Source organism: Callorhinus ursinus, unplaced genomic scaffold, assembly GCF_003265705.2.
Source record: "Callorhinus ursinus isolate GAN/ISIS: 27379988/994484 unplaced genomic scaffold, GSC_fseal_2.0 scaffold12, whole genome shotgun sequence".
Lineage (NCBI taxonomy): Eukaryota > Metazoa > Chordata > Mammalia > Carnivora > Otariidae > Callorhinus > Callorhinus ursinus.
In genome coordinates, this window is record NW_027397074.1 from 22,737,635 (window position 1) to 22,756,889 (window position 19,255).

The 19,255-nt window shown below is 38.6% G+C and overlaps 1 protein-coding gene and 1 long non-coding RNA gene across 2 annotated transcripts in view; one reads left to right on the forward strand and one right to left on the reverse strand.

Annotated features, from left to right (window-relative positions):
• Positions 1–6,066: 6,066 nt before the first annotated feature.
• Positions 6,067–9,860, reverse strand: LOC112825267 (uncharacterized). The gene is made up of 2 exons (XR_003208640.2): positions 9,725–9,860; positions 6,067–6,447 (listed from the first exon to the last, which is right to left on the reverse strand). It is a non-coding gene; the product is annotated as an uncharacterized lncRNA (long non-coding RNA).
• Positions 6,765–19,255, forward strand: part of ASB4 (ankyrin repeat and SOCS box containing 4) — a 57,048-nt gene continuing 44,557 nt past the window's right edge. Inside the window, exons 1-2 of the mRNA XM_025873359.2 lie at positions 6,765–6,989; positions 16,079–16,378. Of these exons, the coding sequence (XP_025729144.1) occupies positions 6,803–6,989; positions 16,079–16,378 (487 nt within the window). The 5' untranslated portion in view covers positions 6,765–6,802. The remainder of the gene's footprint in view (positions 6,990–16,078; positions 16,379–19,255) is intronic.

Genomic DNA, 19,255 nt, shown 5'->3' on the forward strand with positions numbered 1-19,255 from the left:
GCCAGACTGTGTTGTCCACAGGCATCAAGAAAACAAGCAGCCGGGTTTCTGTGATCACCGCCTCCCCTGTACGTCCCCAGAGAGTATGAGACGGTCTTATGGGCCACTTGCCACAATATCATCGCCTCGTCAGAAAGCTCTTCATTTTGTTCAAAGGGCAGAGGACACCGTCCTTTCCATGTCGTGAAATACTAATAAAAAACTCATCTTACAGGTTGAAGAGTTTTCATTTTTATGAGTTGAGGAGACAGGGATTTCTGACAGCCCTGGATGGACAGCATGAAACATGACCACTGTGAAATTTGGCCTCCTGAGGCCTAGAGAGATGGTGGCTTGAAGCAATGGTCTGGATAATAAAGGCAGGTCTCAAGGCTGTTTTATTAGCATTGGTCACCTTGCTTCTGATATGTTAGAATGACTTTGATGGGCAATTTAATTAAACCGCTATTTGTTTTGTAAGTGCAAGTGATTATCTCTTGATTTTATCCTCTGCTGCTCAAGTAAATTGGTCAGTGATTGATTTTTTTTTTTAGCATCATGATACAGGTAACTTTCTCAGTTTTATACATTTCTTCATAGAAATTTGCTTTGTTTTCTCTAATTATTCCACCAAGTTTAGATTTATTTATTTTTTATGACCAAGAGATGGGACTGAAATAGCTTCTGTGGAAAAAATAAAGTTCTTTCTTTAGTTTAAAATTGTAAATTTGTTTCCAAATATTAAATCAATGCTTTTTATTTATTTTAAAATTGTATTCCTTGTAGCTTTCAGGGTCAAGTCTTGAGGTCTATCAACCCAAGGAAAGAAAGTATGGAACAGCCTAGGACAAACTGGCCATTGATCAAATTTAAGTCCCAATGCTGACTTTTAGAAAGACAATAGTTGTAAAAATCAGGCATTAATAAAATAAGGATTCTTCTAGATCACTTTATCTCCTCTTGTATATCAAGGACTATGCCCAAAGAATTCAAGATCATGGAGTTTCCTCCACAACGCAAAGGTGACAGCTTTGCCACCTATGGTTGGAGGTCAAGCTTGCTAGGGGGAAAAAGGCAAAGTTAAAGAGGAAGCAAAATGTCCAAGACTGGACCTTTCTAGCCAGCAAGGCTGGACATCTTGAGGGAGAAGTAGGTTGACTGAGAGATTGGATGCCACGTTCTCATCCTTGTTCACACACTTAGTGTTCTTCCAGGATTGAACTTTGGCAGAACAGTGGCAAGGGAGAAGACCTAGAAACAACCAGATATGCCTGAGAAGGTCAAAGGACATGGAGGTTAATGGCCAGTGTGAGGAATAGGGTAGACTCCTTGGAGAACTCCAGCCCTCAGCATAGGTCCATGTCCATTCTGGCTCTAAAAAGCTGACAAGAAGGAGGCTATACAAAGCTGCTATTTCCTCATGAAGTGTGAGGGAGTGGCAGTGTGCCTGAAGAGAAGACTTGGAGTTTCCTGCATATAACTTGCATTAACATAGCCAAAAGGCTGCAGTGTTTGAAGACATCAAATTTGGAGACAAATGACCGGGATCATGTGCTCTGACGGTGGGAGCCAGATATCTGAATATAGTCATGAACAATTTAGAGGAGCCACTCTGCCACTCTGCCATGGAGATCAAGGAGGTTTTCCCATCTGGGGACTCCCCCTTCCCCGATGCGATCATGTAAGCCACACTCCTGCCTCTGACTGATACTCATCTGCTATACACTAGTCTGGCCATACTGATTACTTATGGTCAAGTCTCTTCTAACTGATCCTGGTTGTTAAATGTTAGTATTTTGAATGTTTTTCCTATACCTATCCCATATTTCCAGAAACCATCTTAGAGGGAAAGTCAGAACTCTCAAAGATAGAGAATTATATCCATAGCAACTGAGCATTTACCGAAAGACACTGCTAAAAATTTGAATTGGACTAAACATATGAAGTTGGACTAAAATTAAGTTGTCCTTCCCTTTGGCACTAAGGTGAAGAACCTATAAAGGGAGGATCCAATCAATTAATCAAATATAAACAAACTACATTGTTTCTCTGTGAAATTTAGTGAATTTGCAGCTTTGTGAGCAATTCTGGTGTATGGGAGATTGGAAAGGTCTGGGGACTTCCATTTTTACTTAAATCCATTAGGCACGCTAAGTCCTATAGGGCAGGGATTTTTTGTATTTCCAGTTCACAGAATAAGTTTCTGGCACATGGTAGGTGCTCAATACGTATCTGTTGAAGAAATTACAACTATAACATGAGGCAGACTTGCAAAGTGCCTCCTAGGAATCACAAAACAATATCAACAAAAGCAGAGTGCCCCCCAGGGTCCCCATCATACTCCCTAGTTTTCAGCTCCCTCTAGCATATTATGTTCCGTTTTAGGCCCCCAAATTTAAGAGAAGGGCATTCATCGATAAACCAGAGAGGATCCAGAAGAGAGCAGGCAGGACAAGAGAATTCTGAAAACCACCCCAGATAAGAAACAGTTGAGACTAGTCAAGGAAAAAAAATGATTGATGAGAGATAGGATGCTATTTTCAAATGTTAGAAATTCATTAAGGATGAGAATGGAATAAAGGTATGATTGCATGTTCATAATTAGACCCAATGAAAAAAAATTATGGATAGGCAATTTGGGCTCAGTGTAACAAAGAAAATACTGACCCTAATTTTCCAGTAATGGAATGGATTGCTTTGTGAAGCAGGATGCGAGAATTTTACATATTATCTTGTATTTTCTTTTCAATATTCACTGGTATTTGCCTCCCTTTCCCTTCAACTCATTGTATATTCTTGAAAGCAGAAAAATGTAAAATTTGGAAGGTAGGGTTAGATTTAAAACTTCATTACCATTAAGAATTATGGGGCTTATCAACTGACAGTCCATTATCTCGGGCCCTCAGATCACAAGGTGGCAAACTCAGATCGGACAACTTATCCTTAACTGCGGGGTCCAGATCTCACCTGATGTCCAGATCATTACCTGATGTCCATTGCAAAGTAAAATTGCGAATTTTGTAAATGAGGTAAGATTTCATGAAGTTGATGAAAAGGTAAGAGAGCCCAAATCACATACAAAACTATTTACTAATGAAGATTCAGCAGGGTTATTTCTGTTAATAATTGAAGGAGAAGAGTTTGAAAACATAAGGATTTGATAAGTAGTTTCAGCGGGAATTGCAGCCGCTGGGTTTGAAATCATTGGAATATCAAACGATGAAGACAGGCCCTTGGCAGAACTGATGCAGCTCTTGGACACTTGTAAACATGATCTTTTTTTTATATTGGTTTGACAAAAGTCACTCTAAAGGTAAAGGGTATTGCTTCATGTTGTTATGGAATTGGATCAGAAAAATGATCTTACCCTGAAAATAGTTTGTTTTGTGGTCCTATGAATTACCCATAGCTTCTGTCAACTTAAATGTTCTTAAATATTAGGTGAAAAATTGTTCCCGATAACTTTTGCCTTTTTTTTAAAGATGAATTTAAAATGAGCTTTCCCCGGGCACCTGGGTGGCTCAGTTGGTTAAGCGACTGCCTTCGGCTCAGGTCATGATCCTGGAGTCCCTGGATCGAGTCCCGCATCCGGCTCCCTGCTCAGCAGGGAGTCTGCTTCTCCCTCTGACCCTCCCCCCATCTCATGTGCTTTCTCTCTCATTCTCTCTGTCTCTCAAATAAATAAATAAAATCTTTAAAAAAAAAAATAAAATGAGCTTTCCCCCCATTTTGTGAAATTTGGTCTTCATTTTACATAGATTCCATTTTGGTGAACTTCTCTAGCAAAAAGTATCCTCCAATAACGCAAAACTCCTGGATCTCTTTGTTTCTTCTACCAGGAATGCTTTTTTTTGCCTTTTAGTTTTGTCAAAAAGGGACAAAGCATATCAATAATATCAATAAATGCTATATTTCTACTTGAGTTACCCATGTGGATATCAAAGAAATAGTGGTATTTATTTGCCACCAAGCACCGTGCTAAGGACCTTGTAAATAATCAATAAATAATTCTTTATTAATTTATTCATTCATGCTAGGCACTGAGGACATAAGAATAATTCAGTTCCTTACTTCATGGAACCTACAATTCTTTTTTTTTTTTTTTAAATATTTTATTTTTTTAAAGATTTTATTTATTTATTTGAGAGAGAGAGTGAGAGAGAGTGAGAGAGAGAGAGAGAGAGCACATGAGAGGGGGGAGGGTCAGAGGGAGAAGCAGACTCCCTGCTGAGCAGGGAGCCCGATGCGGGACTCGATCCTGGGACTCCAGGATCATGACCTGAGCTGAAGGCAGTTGCTTAACCAACTGAGCCACCCAGGCGCCCCTGGAACCTACAATTCTATAGTTATTCTGAGTTAACAAGTTACCTTTATTAGTATTATAAATATACATATACCGAAATACGTTTTTATCACGAATGTAATGTATACTCATTGTAGATGAATTCAAAAAATAAGAAAGTGATCAAGAAGAAATCAAATGTAATCTTACCACTGGGAAATAAAAGCTCATGATATTTGGAAATAGATGTTTATAGACTTTTTTCTATGTGTGCATTTAGTACATGTATTTATACATATGTATATTGTATAAATATATACAAATTATGTAAGTATATATAATAGTACAAATTATATAGTATATACTGTATATATATAATGTATACAGTATATAATTCTATAATATATATAATATATATAAATATGCATATTTGTACATTATATGAACATAGATATTTTAAAGATATTTATACTACACATACTATTTTATAAATTGTCTAGCTCACAGATATTTTTAATTTATTATTATTTTTTTAAAGATTTTATTTACTTGACGGAGAGCGAGAGTGAGAGAGCATAGAGGGAGAGGGAGAAGTGGACTCCCCTCTGAGCAGAGAGCCCAACGTAGTGCCCGATCCCAGGACCCTGAGATCATGACCTGAGCCAAAGGCAGACACTTGACCAATTGAGCCACCCAGGAGCCCCTCATAGATATTTTCAAGAAGTATATACCTACTTAATTAAATCATAATGACTAAAAGATATTGCATTATATGGATATGCCATAATTTACCAAATTTTCTACTCTTGGTCATTGAGATTGCTTCTGAAATTTTTTCTATTATTAACACTGTAATTACCCACACATACATTTTCATTCACTTATCCATTCTTCTTTTCGGGTCAAGTATTTTATACTATGTAAGCTTGAAGATTTAAAAATTAAGAAAACTAACAAAAAATTTAAATATTAAAATACAAGCAAACTGAATCTACAGTGTTAGAATTCAAGATAATGGTTGTCATTGGGGGTCAGGTTGAGTGTTTCGATGGGAAGGAGACATAAAAATTGTTTCAAGCGCACTTGGACTGCTGTGGCTTGATCTGGGGTTGGTTCCATGAGGATGTTCACTTTGTAAACATCCTAGGAGCTGTATACTTAGGACTTGTCACTTTCCACTTTCTTGTATTTAGGTTGCACATCAATGGAATAAGTTAAAAAATTGTACTATGATATGCATCCATGTTTATATCCTTAAGTAAATTCCAAGAATCCAATACTATTATCATTTTAAGATTTTTTTTAAAAATTCGTGTTGCTAATTATTCTGCAGAAAAATTTGCACCAGTTTGACTCTTATCAACACTATATAAGGTGTGATTTCACTGCATTCAAATTAATACTGTCATCATTTTTTCTAATTTTTAATGATTTATAAATTTAAAATTTGATTATTTCTCTCTCTAACTTTTTATTTGGGACATTTTCAAACTTATAGAAAAGCTGAAAGAATAATATAATGGACATGCAGAGCTCCTTCATTAGATTTGCCAACGTCCAACTTTTTTGCCACATTTGCTTTCTTTCTCTGACTCTATTTACCCCCCGACACACGTACACACATACCCATGCACCCACTTGTGTGTATATTCATACACATTCAGTTTTGAATTCTGAACTATTTGAAAATAAGTTTTAGACATCATGACAATTCACCCCTTAATGCGTCACTTAAGAAGAAGGATATGTTTCTACATAACCATAATCCCTCTACCATGCTTTGAAACATTAACAGTACTTCCGTGTTATGAAGTAATATCTAGTCTGTATTCATATTTCCACAATAATCTTTTCTGTTTTTTAAACACAGGGTTAGATAAAGTTCATTCACTCATTGCACTTGGCTGTTTTGTCTCTTTAGCCTCTTTTTACCTGAAACAGTCCTGCCACCTTACCCTACCTTGCTTTCTTTCACCACATTGAAATTTTTCAAGTCTAGGTCACTTGAAAACCTTCTGTTTGTTTTCCAGTGTGTACAACTCTGCTTGATTCTGTGGGTTTATGTTACAAAATTATTATAGGTTTCCAGAGGCACATGTATCAGCAACTGTAACAAATTTTCATTTTTGGCTATTGGTTAATCCGAGCGGGACGCTGGTTCTCCAGTTGGGCACCAGATGTTTTTACTGAGGGAGAAAAAAAAAAGCATTAAGAGCCTTTAAATCTTACACTATTGCTTTGATCATTTAAGAAATAATACTGACATTTCGCTCTCCGAAATGTGTTGCAAGGGTTTTCCTTGTTATTGACACGATATATTATTCAATGAATCAGTGAGTATAGAACCAGTTTAAAAGACCTGAAAAGGCAGTGACAGCCAAGAAGGATATTTTGAAGTTTGAAATGATCCCTATATAAATAGAACGGATCAGCATAACTTTGGGATAAAATTAGCCGACAGTTTGTGGGCTCTCCAGCATGTGCCTGTTTGCTTGGTGCCGCTCTCCTGATAAATCACAACAAAGCTTCCAGAGAGGAAGGATGGAAGGCGCCGCCACCCCTATCACTAAATCTGCAGCGGCCAAGTTAGTTAAGAGAAATTTCCTTGAGGCTCTAAAGTCAAATGACTTCGGAAAACTGAAGGCCATTTTAATCCAAAGGCTAATAGATGTGGACACAGTTTTTGAAGTTGAAGATGAGAATATGGTTTTGGCATCTTATAAACAAGGTAAAAAATTATAGGTGTGATTATAAAATTGATAGAAAATGGATTTTTTTTTTTTTTGTAATGCACAGTGTCGGTCACCCACTCTAAGCCAGTAGCTCTTACTGGCTTTTAAGTTTAAGTATGTATTTTAAAAATATTTCTAATTTAATCTTTTCTCTTTTTAACTAGACAGCATCATGGGTGGCGTATATTTGCATTTCTTTCTTTCTGTCTTTTCTTTTCTTTCTCTATCCTTGTGTCTGGAATTTGAAATCCTGGACAATCATATTTATTAGTGTACTTTGCTTTTGTTTCTAACTTTTCTTCTGCCTAAAATGACACAGAATAAAGAAAACATCTCTAGATTATGGCTAAACAGACTGCTAAGATCTAATCCAGACTGTGTGACTGCCTTGGGGACAGAGTGCTAACTCTATGCTCGCACAGCCACTTAAAGATATATCATCTCTGTATCTATCTGGTTGGAAAAGGGAATTTTTGCCCCCATTTGGAGGGTTAATGAATGGGTAAGGCTCTGCCTTGATGCACCTTGCTGGTCCTTATCATGTTAATGAGTTTTTAGTTCAGGCAAAAAGCTGAAACCAGAAAAACTAAAAAGTTAACTTTTTTTCCTTGACTACAATAATAGATCAAAATTGTAGATATCCTGAGTACAGAATGTCTGCCTTTTGAAGAACGAGGGTAACAAGAATGAGAACTGAATTTTTTTTTTATCAAGGGATTTTTCTGGAACCCACACTTAAGAAATCAGAAATAAATTAGAAGTACGCAGATTCTGATTTCCCAAATCAGCTAGTTAATGGGGAACTTGAGTAGCGAGGCCATCTGGTGAGCAGACTACAAACAAACACCATGTCCAACATCATTTCTGTTTAAACAAAATAGATGATAAGGTCTGGTGTACATTATTTGGAGAGAGATAGCAATTCTTTCTTCATGTTGAAAGTACTTTCCGTTCACATATAAATCATCAGCACCATGAATTTTCAGAAACTAATGTTAATGGTATATATTTTCACATTAATTTACTGGACTGTGTTTATGATTTTTCCTGGAGGGCTTTATCATAAATCGGCATTGCTACCTTGACTGGAAGAGAATGAAGAGGTTTGTTTTTTAAAAAGTAGTTGATGGGGCTCTGTTAGAAGGAAGGAGCGTATACCATATAATCAGATTACTTTAACCTTCTGGATTTGTTCGTGAAAGACTGAACGCTAAATACATTTTTAAGGTATCTTTTAGGCTTAACATGTATGCCCATGAAAATAACTTAGGTCCAAGTCAGTGTAATTTATTTAACACTGAGTTGTGAAGACTACCTTTTCCCATCTCCTAAACATGCCAAATTGCATGGATCACCTGAGGTTTTAAGGTTGTGAGAAAAAGGAAGTTTTAGGGCAGGCTCCGGGGAAGAAGGGTGCAGTTTCTCCTGCTTCCAGTGGGGTCATCACCCCTGAATCAGAAGAAAATGCAGTTTTAATCCTTTCTGTCAATATGAGCCGATTCCTATGGTCCTCATAGAGCTAAAAATTCATTCACACTAATGGGTGTTTTCATAGTGTTAGGACTGTGGGATGTGGCTTTCCATTAGGGAAACAGCAAATTATACCCTCTGGGAGAGGAAAAGTAAAGTTCCATTTCTTATACATGCCAGGTGAACATATGCACAGAAATAAAAGGATTTATGGTCATATCTTCAGAGTCTATACAGGAATTGTGTGTATGTGTGCGTGAGCACATGCTTGTATGCACAGAAAGAAATACACGTACTCTCTGTTTAATGTGGGTATAAGAGTCCATCTCTTTAATCTTAAACCCAGATTAAAGCCTCATTTTTCTTCAAAGCTTCTTCAAGTTTTTTTTTCCTACGTTTTCACATGTCTTCCAGCCTAATTATCAATCCCTTTAATATTTCAGTCAGGAATGGAAGTGATAAATAGAATCCTAGTTGCTAGCCAAGCAAAGTTGACCTAAGTGGTTATATCAATTTCTTAAGTCACAAAGGAATTCCCTACCCTGTTCGGGTAGGGCTGAGCAAGCTATACTGGTTAATTAGTTAATTAGGGTTAGTTCCTTTCTGAATAATTCTGAGGCATGACACCCTTTTCTGTGTGGCCTTGAAGGGTATGCAGTTGGATTAAACTTTGTGAGACTTTATTAAATCATAGCAGACTTTTAGGACGTTGAATGCTGTTGGATTGTTAAGCAGCAGTTTTTGATTTTTAAAAGCACCTTTGAAAGGCTCCATGCAGAAAACTGTACAGATCATAAGTGTACAGCATGATTAATTTTCATAACATAAACAAACCTATATAACCAGCATCCAGATGTGGAAACAGAAACGTTATCTGTTTACTTTTCAAGTGTGAGAATCTTCAGGTTTTAGTTACCTTTGTGGCTTATTAAGCACGACAATGTTTAAAACCTATAAAAGATACCCTGTGACCTTTAAATTTGCTTGTATAATTAATAATGTAATCTATATTCAACATTTCATTGTCCTGCAGAAGATCAACAGGGGGACAATTAATCCCAAACCATTTTTACTTCTTTCAGGACATACAGCATTTTTCAAAAGTGACCACATTTTTTTCCCCTAAATATGGTATGTCTAAGTTGGTATACAAGTCAGTTCATAATTTTTGGAAAGACAATTCAGAACTCTGTTGGCGAGGAAATCAACTTGGGGCCTAAACACTGCTCCCCCAAATCCACCATCTAATTGGCACACTCACGTAAGCAAATGTATAATGTGGATTCTGTGAGGAAGGCAGAACAAAGCATCTGGAAATTCACTTCTGCTTCCTCATCCCACTGAGTAGCTTCTCTTGCCCATGCAACAGAGAGCAGAATTCCAGAGCTCAGGTTCAAATTGTGGGTCTCGCCTAGCCCCAGCACCTAAGAATGATTCTTAAAGTTAGAGAGCTCTTGTTTTATTTTTTAAAGTTATGTTAAACCTCATCATCAAATCTTCAGATAAAATCATGTTTTATTAAATGAAGAAAAAAAAAACCTCTCTCACACTTTGGAAAGCAAACATTACAAACATGCTGGCTGGCATTTGGGGTAACCCCTGGAGGACAGCAGAGACATGTGTCTCTAAAGCAAAAAACAAGCAAGCAAAATTCCATCTACCAGACGACGGCTTTAAAATGGGGTTGGCGTGAAGAAAAGTTAGATACACAAACAACTTTTTTAACTGCCACACGCAATAAGTAGCTGTGAAGTCAAGGGATATTCATGATAGAAAGTTTCCCATGAGCCAAGTGTGCAGTATCCAGAGTGAACGCAGGATCTGTAAGAAAACCCAAAGCTATTCATATGGGTTCTCACTAGTGATTCCTATATTGGAAACATGAACATCTGTACAGCTGTTTCCAAAGGCTTTTCCAACTACATATTTCGATTCTCTTTCAGATGTATGAGTCTTGGCGCGTTAATGATACAGGCAGAATATCATACTTCTCTCTTGGGTATGAAATTCCCTCGTCAGCAAGGTTAATCAGAGTCCTTTTATTAATCAGTGTAATGCACTTTAAGTACTTCGTTTATGGCCCACAGCCGCAGGTTCTTTGGTTGGTAGTCATATTTTTAATTAAAATAACCAATGAGTGATTTCGCTGGAAAACTTTCTGGCAGGTACTCTGTCTACTTTACTAGTAACAACTGCCTTCCAAATATCTTGAAAGCTCTTATTTCCACTCTCTTAATGAATAATCTCTTTATCACCTCATTTTCCTCTGTGCCAGAAATTCGCTCTCCTACTTTCCTATCACCATCCGAAGGGTTCTTTTCCCTTCCTGGATGTTCAAACTTTTTTCTTTTAAATGTTGCATTTCAGGCTGACTTTTTTTCCCCTCTCCTGGGGGAGCTCTGAGATTTATCCTGAAAATATTAGCTATTAAAAGATAGCCAAGAATTGTGCTTTAGTCTATAATCCTTCAGGACTGTGTAAATACGTGGACACAGGCAGAGCAAATGTCTGCTAATCCAGCCACGAGCAGCATGTGTAACCTTTGGCTGTAATAACAGAGGCTTCTCATGTGTGGGGTTCTTTGGACTCAGACAACATTATAGCTGATAACTGTTGCAGAGCCCAGGCTTAGCTGAAAGTTTACCAGGGATGTGTACATCCCCACCAACATGAAGCAGAATCAATCCCTTCTTCCAAAAGATAGCCCAAACACTAACTCTTCTCTCTTTACTGTATTTCCTGGGCGGAGGGCTTTCTACTCAGCTATTCAGGCCTATCTCTTTGGTTTCAGATTTAATTAATTACACACACACACACACACAAAATTATGCGGAATATCTTTGTAGGGGTAAAATTTCTAAAGTCCTCCTAGAACTTTTGCCCACAAGTGCTGTTGGTTTGGGAGTGTGATGTGGGCAGTCAGCAGATCACCCACGGCCGTTTAAAGATTTGGGGAGACCAGAGTTTGAGTTGATCTGTCCGTACCGGTGAGACAGGCATGAGCACTTTATGCTACTTAATCTTATCCTTATTTGTAAAGCGGAGACTTTGTCAAGACCCTCTCCAAATCCCCTGCCTGCCGATAATCTATGATATACGAAGGGGAAATGATATAAACAGATGATGTGTCATGGTTTGGGGAAGGTGAAAAGTAACTGCAGATACTATAAATCTACGTGGACATGGCCTGTATTTGAGAGTCTCTGTGGGCTTTTTGCCTAGGGGAGGATCCATAGTCTCTTCTCAGTTAAACCCCTCGCTCAAGCAGGGTTCTTCGAGCATCGCTGCCCACGCACTGCAGACCTGGGTGGGGGGACAGAGTGAGGGGCTAACAGTTTTAGGGAGGCAGAGCCTTCTTTACTCCCCTCTCAGGGGCTTTGTTCCCAGACTCCCCCCGCTGGCCTTTGTGCCCATCTGAGCACACAGAAGGCAGCCTGGCACCTGCCAAGGTGAGCAGAGAGGGGCTCTTTGAAAAACAAATGCTCAGACTCAATCACATTCTAGTCCTGAAGCCCTGGGATAATTCTGCCCCGGAAAGAAGGAAGAGTATACAAAATGAAGATGCCTGATGAGTTAACTGTAGGTCGGTTAAGCTGTGACTGTTGGGGGTTATATGTTACCGGACAAATTCTGATGCCTTGGTGTTTTGGTATCAACACAAGCAGGTTAATTGGTGCTGCCTCACTGTGGTTTCTGAGGGTGGCTTTACCTCAGTTTCGGTCCCCAGAGTGGGTAGGTGAGGTGGAAAAGACACTCTTGCTCCTTCCCGCACTTGGTACAAATCGACCTGTGGCTGCAGCCTCATTTTAAGGTGTGAGGGCACAAGGGGTGACGGTACATAGCCTCCTTGCTATGGGCTGCTTCATTTGCTCCACAAGTCTTCCCTGCTATGCCTGGCATTGAATGATCCAGAATCCTCCCCACCCCCCCAACAGATGCACATACACACCACCACCAAAAAGTTCTGTAATGCCGCTTCAGGATACACTTCGGTGGGCTGTGATCTGTATCTGAGAATCTGTCCCCTTCCTATTTCTCTATTCAGCTTCTAGGGGCACCAGCAAAGGTGTCTTATTGCCAACCCCCTACACACATTTCCATCTAGGAGAGGTGAGCGATAGGCACAAGTTCACCTGGGTGGGGGTGGGCTGAATCCCAGGAGCTGGCTGTCTCCGAGGCTGATTTACTGGTTAATGATTATGACCAAAGAACAGGCAGAGGCAAGGGACTGAGACTAAGGACAACTGATGCATGCAATAAACGGGGCAGGCTAGATTCTCTAGGTGCTACCGGGAATTTAGGAGGAAGAGAAAACATCCACAAGCAAATGCATTTCCCTATCAGAGATGTGGCATATTATAGATGAATGCAGGATCTGCTTTCCTTCCTCGTGATTTGTGAAGCAGGCTTGGCGCTAAAACCTATTCTGCTTCCACAAAGACAAAGACAGATGGAAACCCTGCACTGCAGATATCCTGAGTCCATTAGCTTGGACTGAGGCGGGCGACTTATGGCTCTAGCAGCCTGAAAAAGTGGCAGTTTTCTCATCTGGAAAATGAAAGGCTTGGACTAGATAATCTTCCCCCCAGCGCTAACATTCTGTGTTTTCTTTGATTTTACATCAAAATGGTGTTTTCTTAATCAGCTCTCTACTGCTTCCTTTCTGAGATCATTTTTCTTCCCATTGCAGAAGGAGGCACGAGTTTCCAATCAGTTGGTGCACAGAGCTGCCAAATCTTTGCTGCTAATCAGCATGCAAAACATACTCCAGTTTCCAGATCTGGAACCAGCCTCTTTCCAAGACAGTTAGAAGAGACTGGCTTTGCAAATTGCTTGTTGAGGAAATCTGAGCGTTAAAATGACTGATTAAGTATTGGTGTTAATGTGATTCATTCATTATCAAAAGCAGGTTGCACACCACAGAGCTTGAAAACTCTGCTCAGAACGGAGATTCAACGTACGTAGCTAAATAGAAACGTATAAATGGGTACACACACATGCAGTGTGTGTGCCTATCTGTTTATTCACACACATTACAGGCACAAGGTTGATAATTCTGCAGCCCAGAGTGTCTGTGATACTATTTGTCTCTGCAAGAGAAAAGTTCCTATCAACAAACACCTTCTCTTTACAGTGTCTGGAGTCTCAGATTAGTATCTTAGCCCTTAGTTCTATTAGTTGAATACAGATTCCTACGTAAATTCAGATAATCCTAAGAGGGTCACACTTTAAAAAATCCTCAATTCATTAGACTTTAGTGTGAATTAACTTTGGATTTCTTTTTAAAGAGGCGATGTGGATAAGGGGAGAGCTGAGAGGGACGGAAAGTCAAATGGCCTTAGAATTCTGAATGGAATGAAAAAAGGGTGTGTGTGTGTGTATGTGTGTGTCTAGGGTGGACTGTGGGCTACAGAAAAACAAACTTGAGGTTGGGTTCATTCATTCCCTCAGGATTAGTCAGCATTGTACACGACCCTATAATATGGCCTTGAAACTAAATTATCTTTCTCCCTCTGAACAGGGGGACAATAGTTTATTTTAATTTCACTTATTTTTACAAATAGTTATACATGCACAAGGTATTGAATTTAAAAGCTCAAAGGAGGCATCCAAGGTTGAGTAAATCTATGTCCTTGTCTCCCAGCCCCTAGTTCTTAGAGGCCACTGCTGTAACCAGTTTCTTGTTTGAGGTGTCGATAAATATTTTCACATGTGATAGCATATTATGCACATTGGTCAGCCCCTGCTTCTCTTGCTCGATAATATATCTTGAGATTTTCCCATATCAGTGTACATAGAACTGCCCTCTTTATAACGGCTGTATAGTATTCGATTGCATGGATGCCCCATCGTTTTTTTTAAACAGTCTCCTGTTGATGAAGATTGAGATTGTTTCCAATCGTTACCCATTAAGAACAATGCTATAGTGTGGTGCATGTTCTTGTCCACAGGCCAGGTTATCATAATTCCTGAGAACTTTATACTTTTCACAGAGTTCAATGCAGATGGTATTCTTGGAAGTTGGGCAATACAGTGGCCCTTAAAGAGCATTTCATACGTGAGTGATGATACTTGTAGGATAAATACCCAGGAGTAGCACATGTGTGATGTTTCTCACTTAAATGAGAGAATTTTAATACCTGATCGCCAGGCCCGCTTGTAATGTGGGCCTCATCCTCCGAGCGCCCTCCAGATGCTCAGCACTGTTGCCCGGAAGTATTCCCAATATTCTAGATTTATTCTGACCTCATCTAATCAGTAACGAATACAACTTTTACCCCTTTTGTTTTGGGCCCTGCACTTTTATTAACGTGGCTTAAGATTGGATTAAGCTTTTTTGGCAGCTCCATCCCCGTGTTGGCTCCTTTTGAGAATTCTGTCAACTCAAATCCCTAGGTCTTTTCTCAAATAAATTACCATTAAACCATATTCCACTTACCTTGTATAGTGGAATTTTATGACTTAAAAGCAACCTTCTGATTTATCCACATTAAAATATGTTTTATTGTTTCAGCCCTAGAGTCTCTTCTAAGCTGTTGAGTTATCTCTACATCTTCATCTGGCCATCAGTATTTTATCTTTCTGAACATATTTTCCATTACCCACTCATAGTAAGCTTAATACTATGGCTCTAGGTATTGACACTGAAAGAAGGTTTATGAAGTTCTGCTGTTATGGCTTGTGAGACATGTGAGGGGGAGAGGGGCAAGGGGAGAAGAGAACATTTCCAACAACTAATGGGAAAAATTTATCTAAGATCTCAGTTCTAGGAACAGCTATGCTTCTCCTGAGCAATTAATTTGTATATAGCTTGTGGGCATAGTTAATTGTGCAATACATCATGTTTTCCTATTTATTTTGGCTGCTAGGAAGTTCAAACGCAAATTTGCAATGTGGTTCTAGTGTATAGGACACAGTTTGTATTTTGTGTACCGATCTTAACCCTTGACCACTTTTTTTTTTACCTACATTATTTTTTTCCTTTGCCCTTAGATCATTAAAAAAATCCTGTATTAAAAAAAATCTTGTGTAAAATTTGTGAGTTGCCTTAAGTTTTTCTTATCAGTAAGAGATATTGTAAAAACCAATAGGCAGGCAAATAAAATCTTGGCAAGACAAATATTTTTAAAGACATCAAATACATTCATACCTCCGATTGACAACAACAGCACCAACTATAGGGCAAAAGAACTGTGATGGAATAAAAGATATAATCTTGTAACTAACAGCTTCAGAATCATTCAAGACAATAATTGGGAGTTGAAACAGTAAGAGTCTCATGTAACTCACCATGTAAAATAAAATGCGATCCCATAAATGAGGGTCTCAAACCCAAATGCCTTGAAAGGCTAGGAGGATAAAGTAAATAAAGAAAGCAGGTAATGGAAAATACTAGAAACAGAGAGACTCAAGAGTGCCTGTCCCCCTCAAGTATATCCAAGTATGCTTCTAAACTAGACATTTGCAGACCCATCGGTTACTAGTTTACAACTTCTGAATCACTGCCCCCTCCAGTTTTATAAATGTGACCAAAGTAAAAGTCTTTGTAAAAATTCTCACAAAACAGAAAAATCCTAGGCCAAGAACTTAAACTTTCTTTCTTTTTCTTGTTCAGGTTATTGGTTGCCTAGTTATAAATTAAAGTCTTCCTGGGCAACAGGCTTGCATCTCTCTGTCTTATTTGGTCACGTGGAATGTCTTCTGGTGCTACTGGACCACAATGCTACAATCAACTGTAGACCCAACGGGAAAACCCCTCTTCATGTGGCTTGTGAAATGGCCAACTTGGATTGTGTTAAGATCCTCTGTGACCATGGAGCAAAGCTCAATTGCTACTCCTTAAGTGGACACACAGCTTTACACTTCTGTACAACTCCCAGCTCCATTCTCTGTGCCAAGCAATTGGTTTGGAGAGGTAAGCCTTTCTGGGTGGCTGACATTGTCATCTATTTGCACACTCATGGTTGTGAAACTTGGTGATCATTACTTTCTTCAGGTAATGTAGTAGGGACCCAATTTATAAGTCTCAAACACACACACACACACACACACACACACACACACATATGTATATATAACACTATATAACTATATAAATGTGTGTGTTGGTCCAGGTAAATTCAGTGATGATCACATTGGAATCACTGTTTTTTTTTTTTTCATTGGAGGAGGCTTATTAGTTTACACATTTATTTAACAAATATTTATTTAGCTCTTATGATGTGTCAGTTAATATGCTAAGTAACTGAAAAAAATAGTTTCTGCCCTCAAGAAGCTATATTCTAGTAGGGGAGATAACTACTAGCAAAATAAAATCATAAATATATAATAATAAACTGGGAAAGGAGCCAAACAGGGTGTTATGAAAGAGAATGTCAGGGGTCAACTATTATAACATGTATAGACTACTCTAAAGATATGACATGTGAAGCTGAAACTTTATGAATGACAGGGAGCTAGCCATTAAAAAAGGAGCCAAGGAGAAGAGGAGTCCAGGTATAGAGAATAGCATGTGCAAAGTTGCTAACTGACTGAGCCATCCAGGCACCCCGGGATGCTATTTTTTAAGATGGGGAGAGTTGAGGAAGAAGCATGTATGTGGGCAGGATCACTAAATTAGTTTTTTAGGGGCGCTTGGGTGGCTCAGGTGGTTAAGCATCTGACTAGATTTCAGCGCAGGTCATGATCTCAAAGTCCTGGGATCAGCCCTGGGTCAGGTTCCTGCTCAAGGGGGAGTCTGCTAGTCTCCCACTCCTTCTGCCCCTCCCCCCACACAGGCACGCTCACTCCCTCTCTCTCAAATAAATAAATAAATCTTTAAGAATTAGTCTTTTAAAAGTCAGTTTATGGAGGTATAACTCACACACGGTAAAATTCAGTATTTTTGAGAAACACATAGTCATGAAACCATCACCACAGTCACTTAAAAAAGTTCCCTGGTGCCCTTTATAGTTAATCCCTTCGCTTTGCCCCCACCTCCAGCAACCACTGGTCTGTCTTCTGTCTCTATAATTTTGTCTTTTTCAGAATGTCATACAAATTAAATTATACAATATGTAGGTTTTTGGGTCTGTTTTTTCCTATTTAGCATAATGCATTTGAGATTCATCCATGTGGTTGCACTCACCAGTATATCAGACCTTTGATTGCTGAGTAGCATTCCTTATATAGATGTAACACAATTAATCTGCTCCCCAGTAGGGGGACATTTGGATTGTTTCTAGTTTTTTGGCAAGTTTGAAAAAAAGCTGACACAAAGATTTGCATACGGATTCTTGTGTGGAAGTGTTCTCATTTCTCTTGGGTAAATACCCGGGAGTGGGATGATGGGTTGTATGATAAATTTATAAGAAACTGCAAAACTGTTTTTCAACCTAGTTGTACATTTTGCATTCCAACCAGGAGTGCATGAGTTCAGTTGCTCTCCATCCTTGCCAGAACTTGGTAATGTCATATTAAAAGAAAAATTTATTTTAGCAATATGAATAGGTTTATAATAGTATGTTATTATGATTTTAATCAAAATTCCCCTAATGACCAAGGATGTATGGGTATGTATTTATTTGCCAGATGTGTATTTACTTTGGTGAAATATCTGTTCCTATCTCTTGCTCCTTTTTAAAAATGGGTTGTTTGTTTTCTTATTATTGATTTGTGAGAGTTCTTTATATATTCTGGATACTAGCCCTTTATCAGAAATGCGGTTTGCAAATATTTTTATTCATTCTTTGACTTTTCATTCTTCCTGTCTTTAGAAGAGCAGAAGTATTTAATTTTAATAAATTCATTTATCAATTTTTACCTCTTATGGCTTATGCTTTATGTGTCCTACCTAGGAAGTCTTTGACTAATCCCAGGAACAAAGATTTTCTCCTATGGTTCCTCCTAGAGGTTTTATAATTTCAGGTCTTACTTTTAGGTCTTTGACTCATTTTGAGTTAATTTTTGTATATGGTATAAAGCACAGGTTGAAGTTCAGCTTTTTTATACATGGATAAATTATCTTATATATCCAATTGTTTCAACATCATTTATTGAAAAGACTGTTTTTTCTCCACTGAGTTGCCTTGGTATCTTTGTCAAAAATCAAGTGGCCAGATATGTATGGATCCACTGATCTATCTATCTTTTTTTTTTTTTTTTTTTGCTAATGTTCTATTCGCTTCATTGCTGGAGCTTTATATTAAGTCTCAAAATCAGAGTGAGTTTCCCCAGATCAGTTTTAAATATGAGAAGTTTCAGATCGCTCTGAGACCTCAAAGTGAATGAGTCCAAGTTGCACTTGACATAAACGTGTGGATTGCAGAAGAGAGCTCTGGACTAAAGCTGTAAGTTTAGGAATCGTTGGCTTATAGATTGTATTTGAAGCCAAGGGAATCAATGAAATCACTTGGATAAAGAGGGTGGAGAGAGAAAAGAGAATATAGGACCAAGACCTGATACATTCTTACATTTAGGATGTTAGCAGGATGGAGGGGGGCCAAGGAGAGTGAAATGGATTGGTAAGTGAAGTGCGAGAAAGCCCAAAAGCATTTTTGGCATCATAGAGAATAAGCAAGAGGCAGGTTCAAGAAGGAGGAGGCGGTCAGCTGTATCGATGGCTACTGAGAGATTTAATTATATGTTCCTTAGATTAAGTGACAGAATTATCACTGACAAAAGCAGTTTGGGTGAAATGGTGGGCGTAAAAGCCAGATTCGAATGGTATAATGTGTGAATGGGAGGATAAAAGCTAGGGATGCCACATGCAGACAACTGTTCAAAAAAGTCTGGCCGCACGTGCAAGCATGAG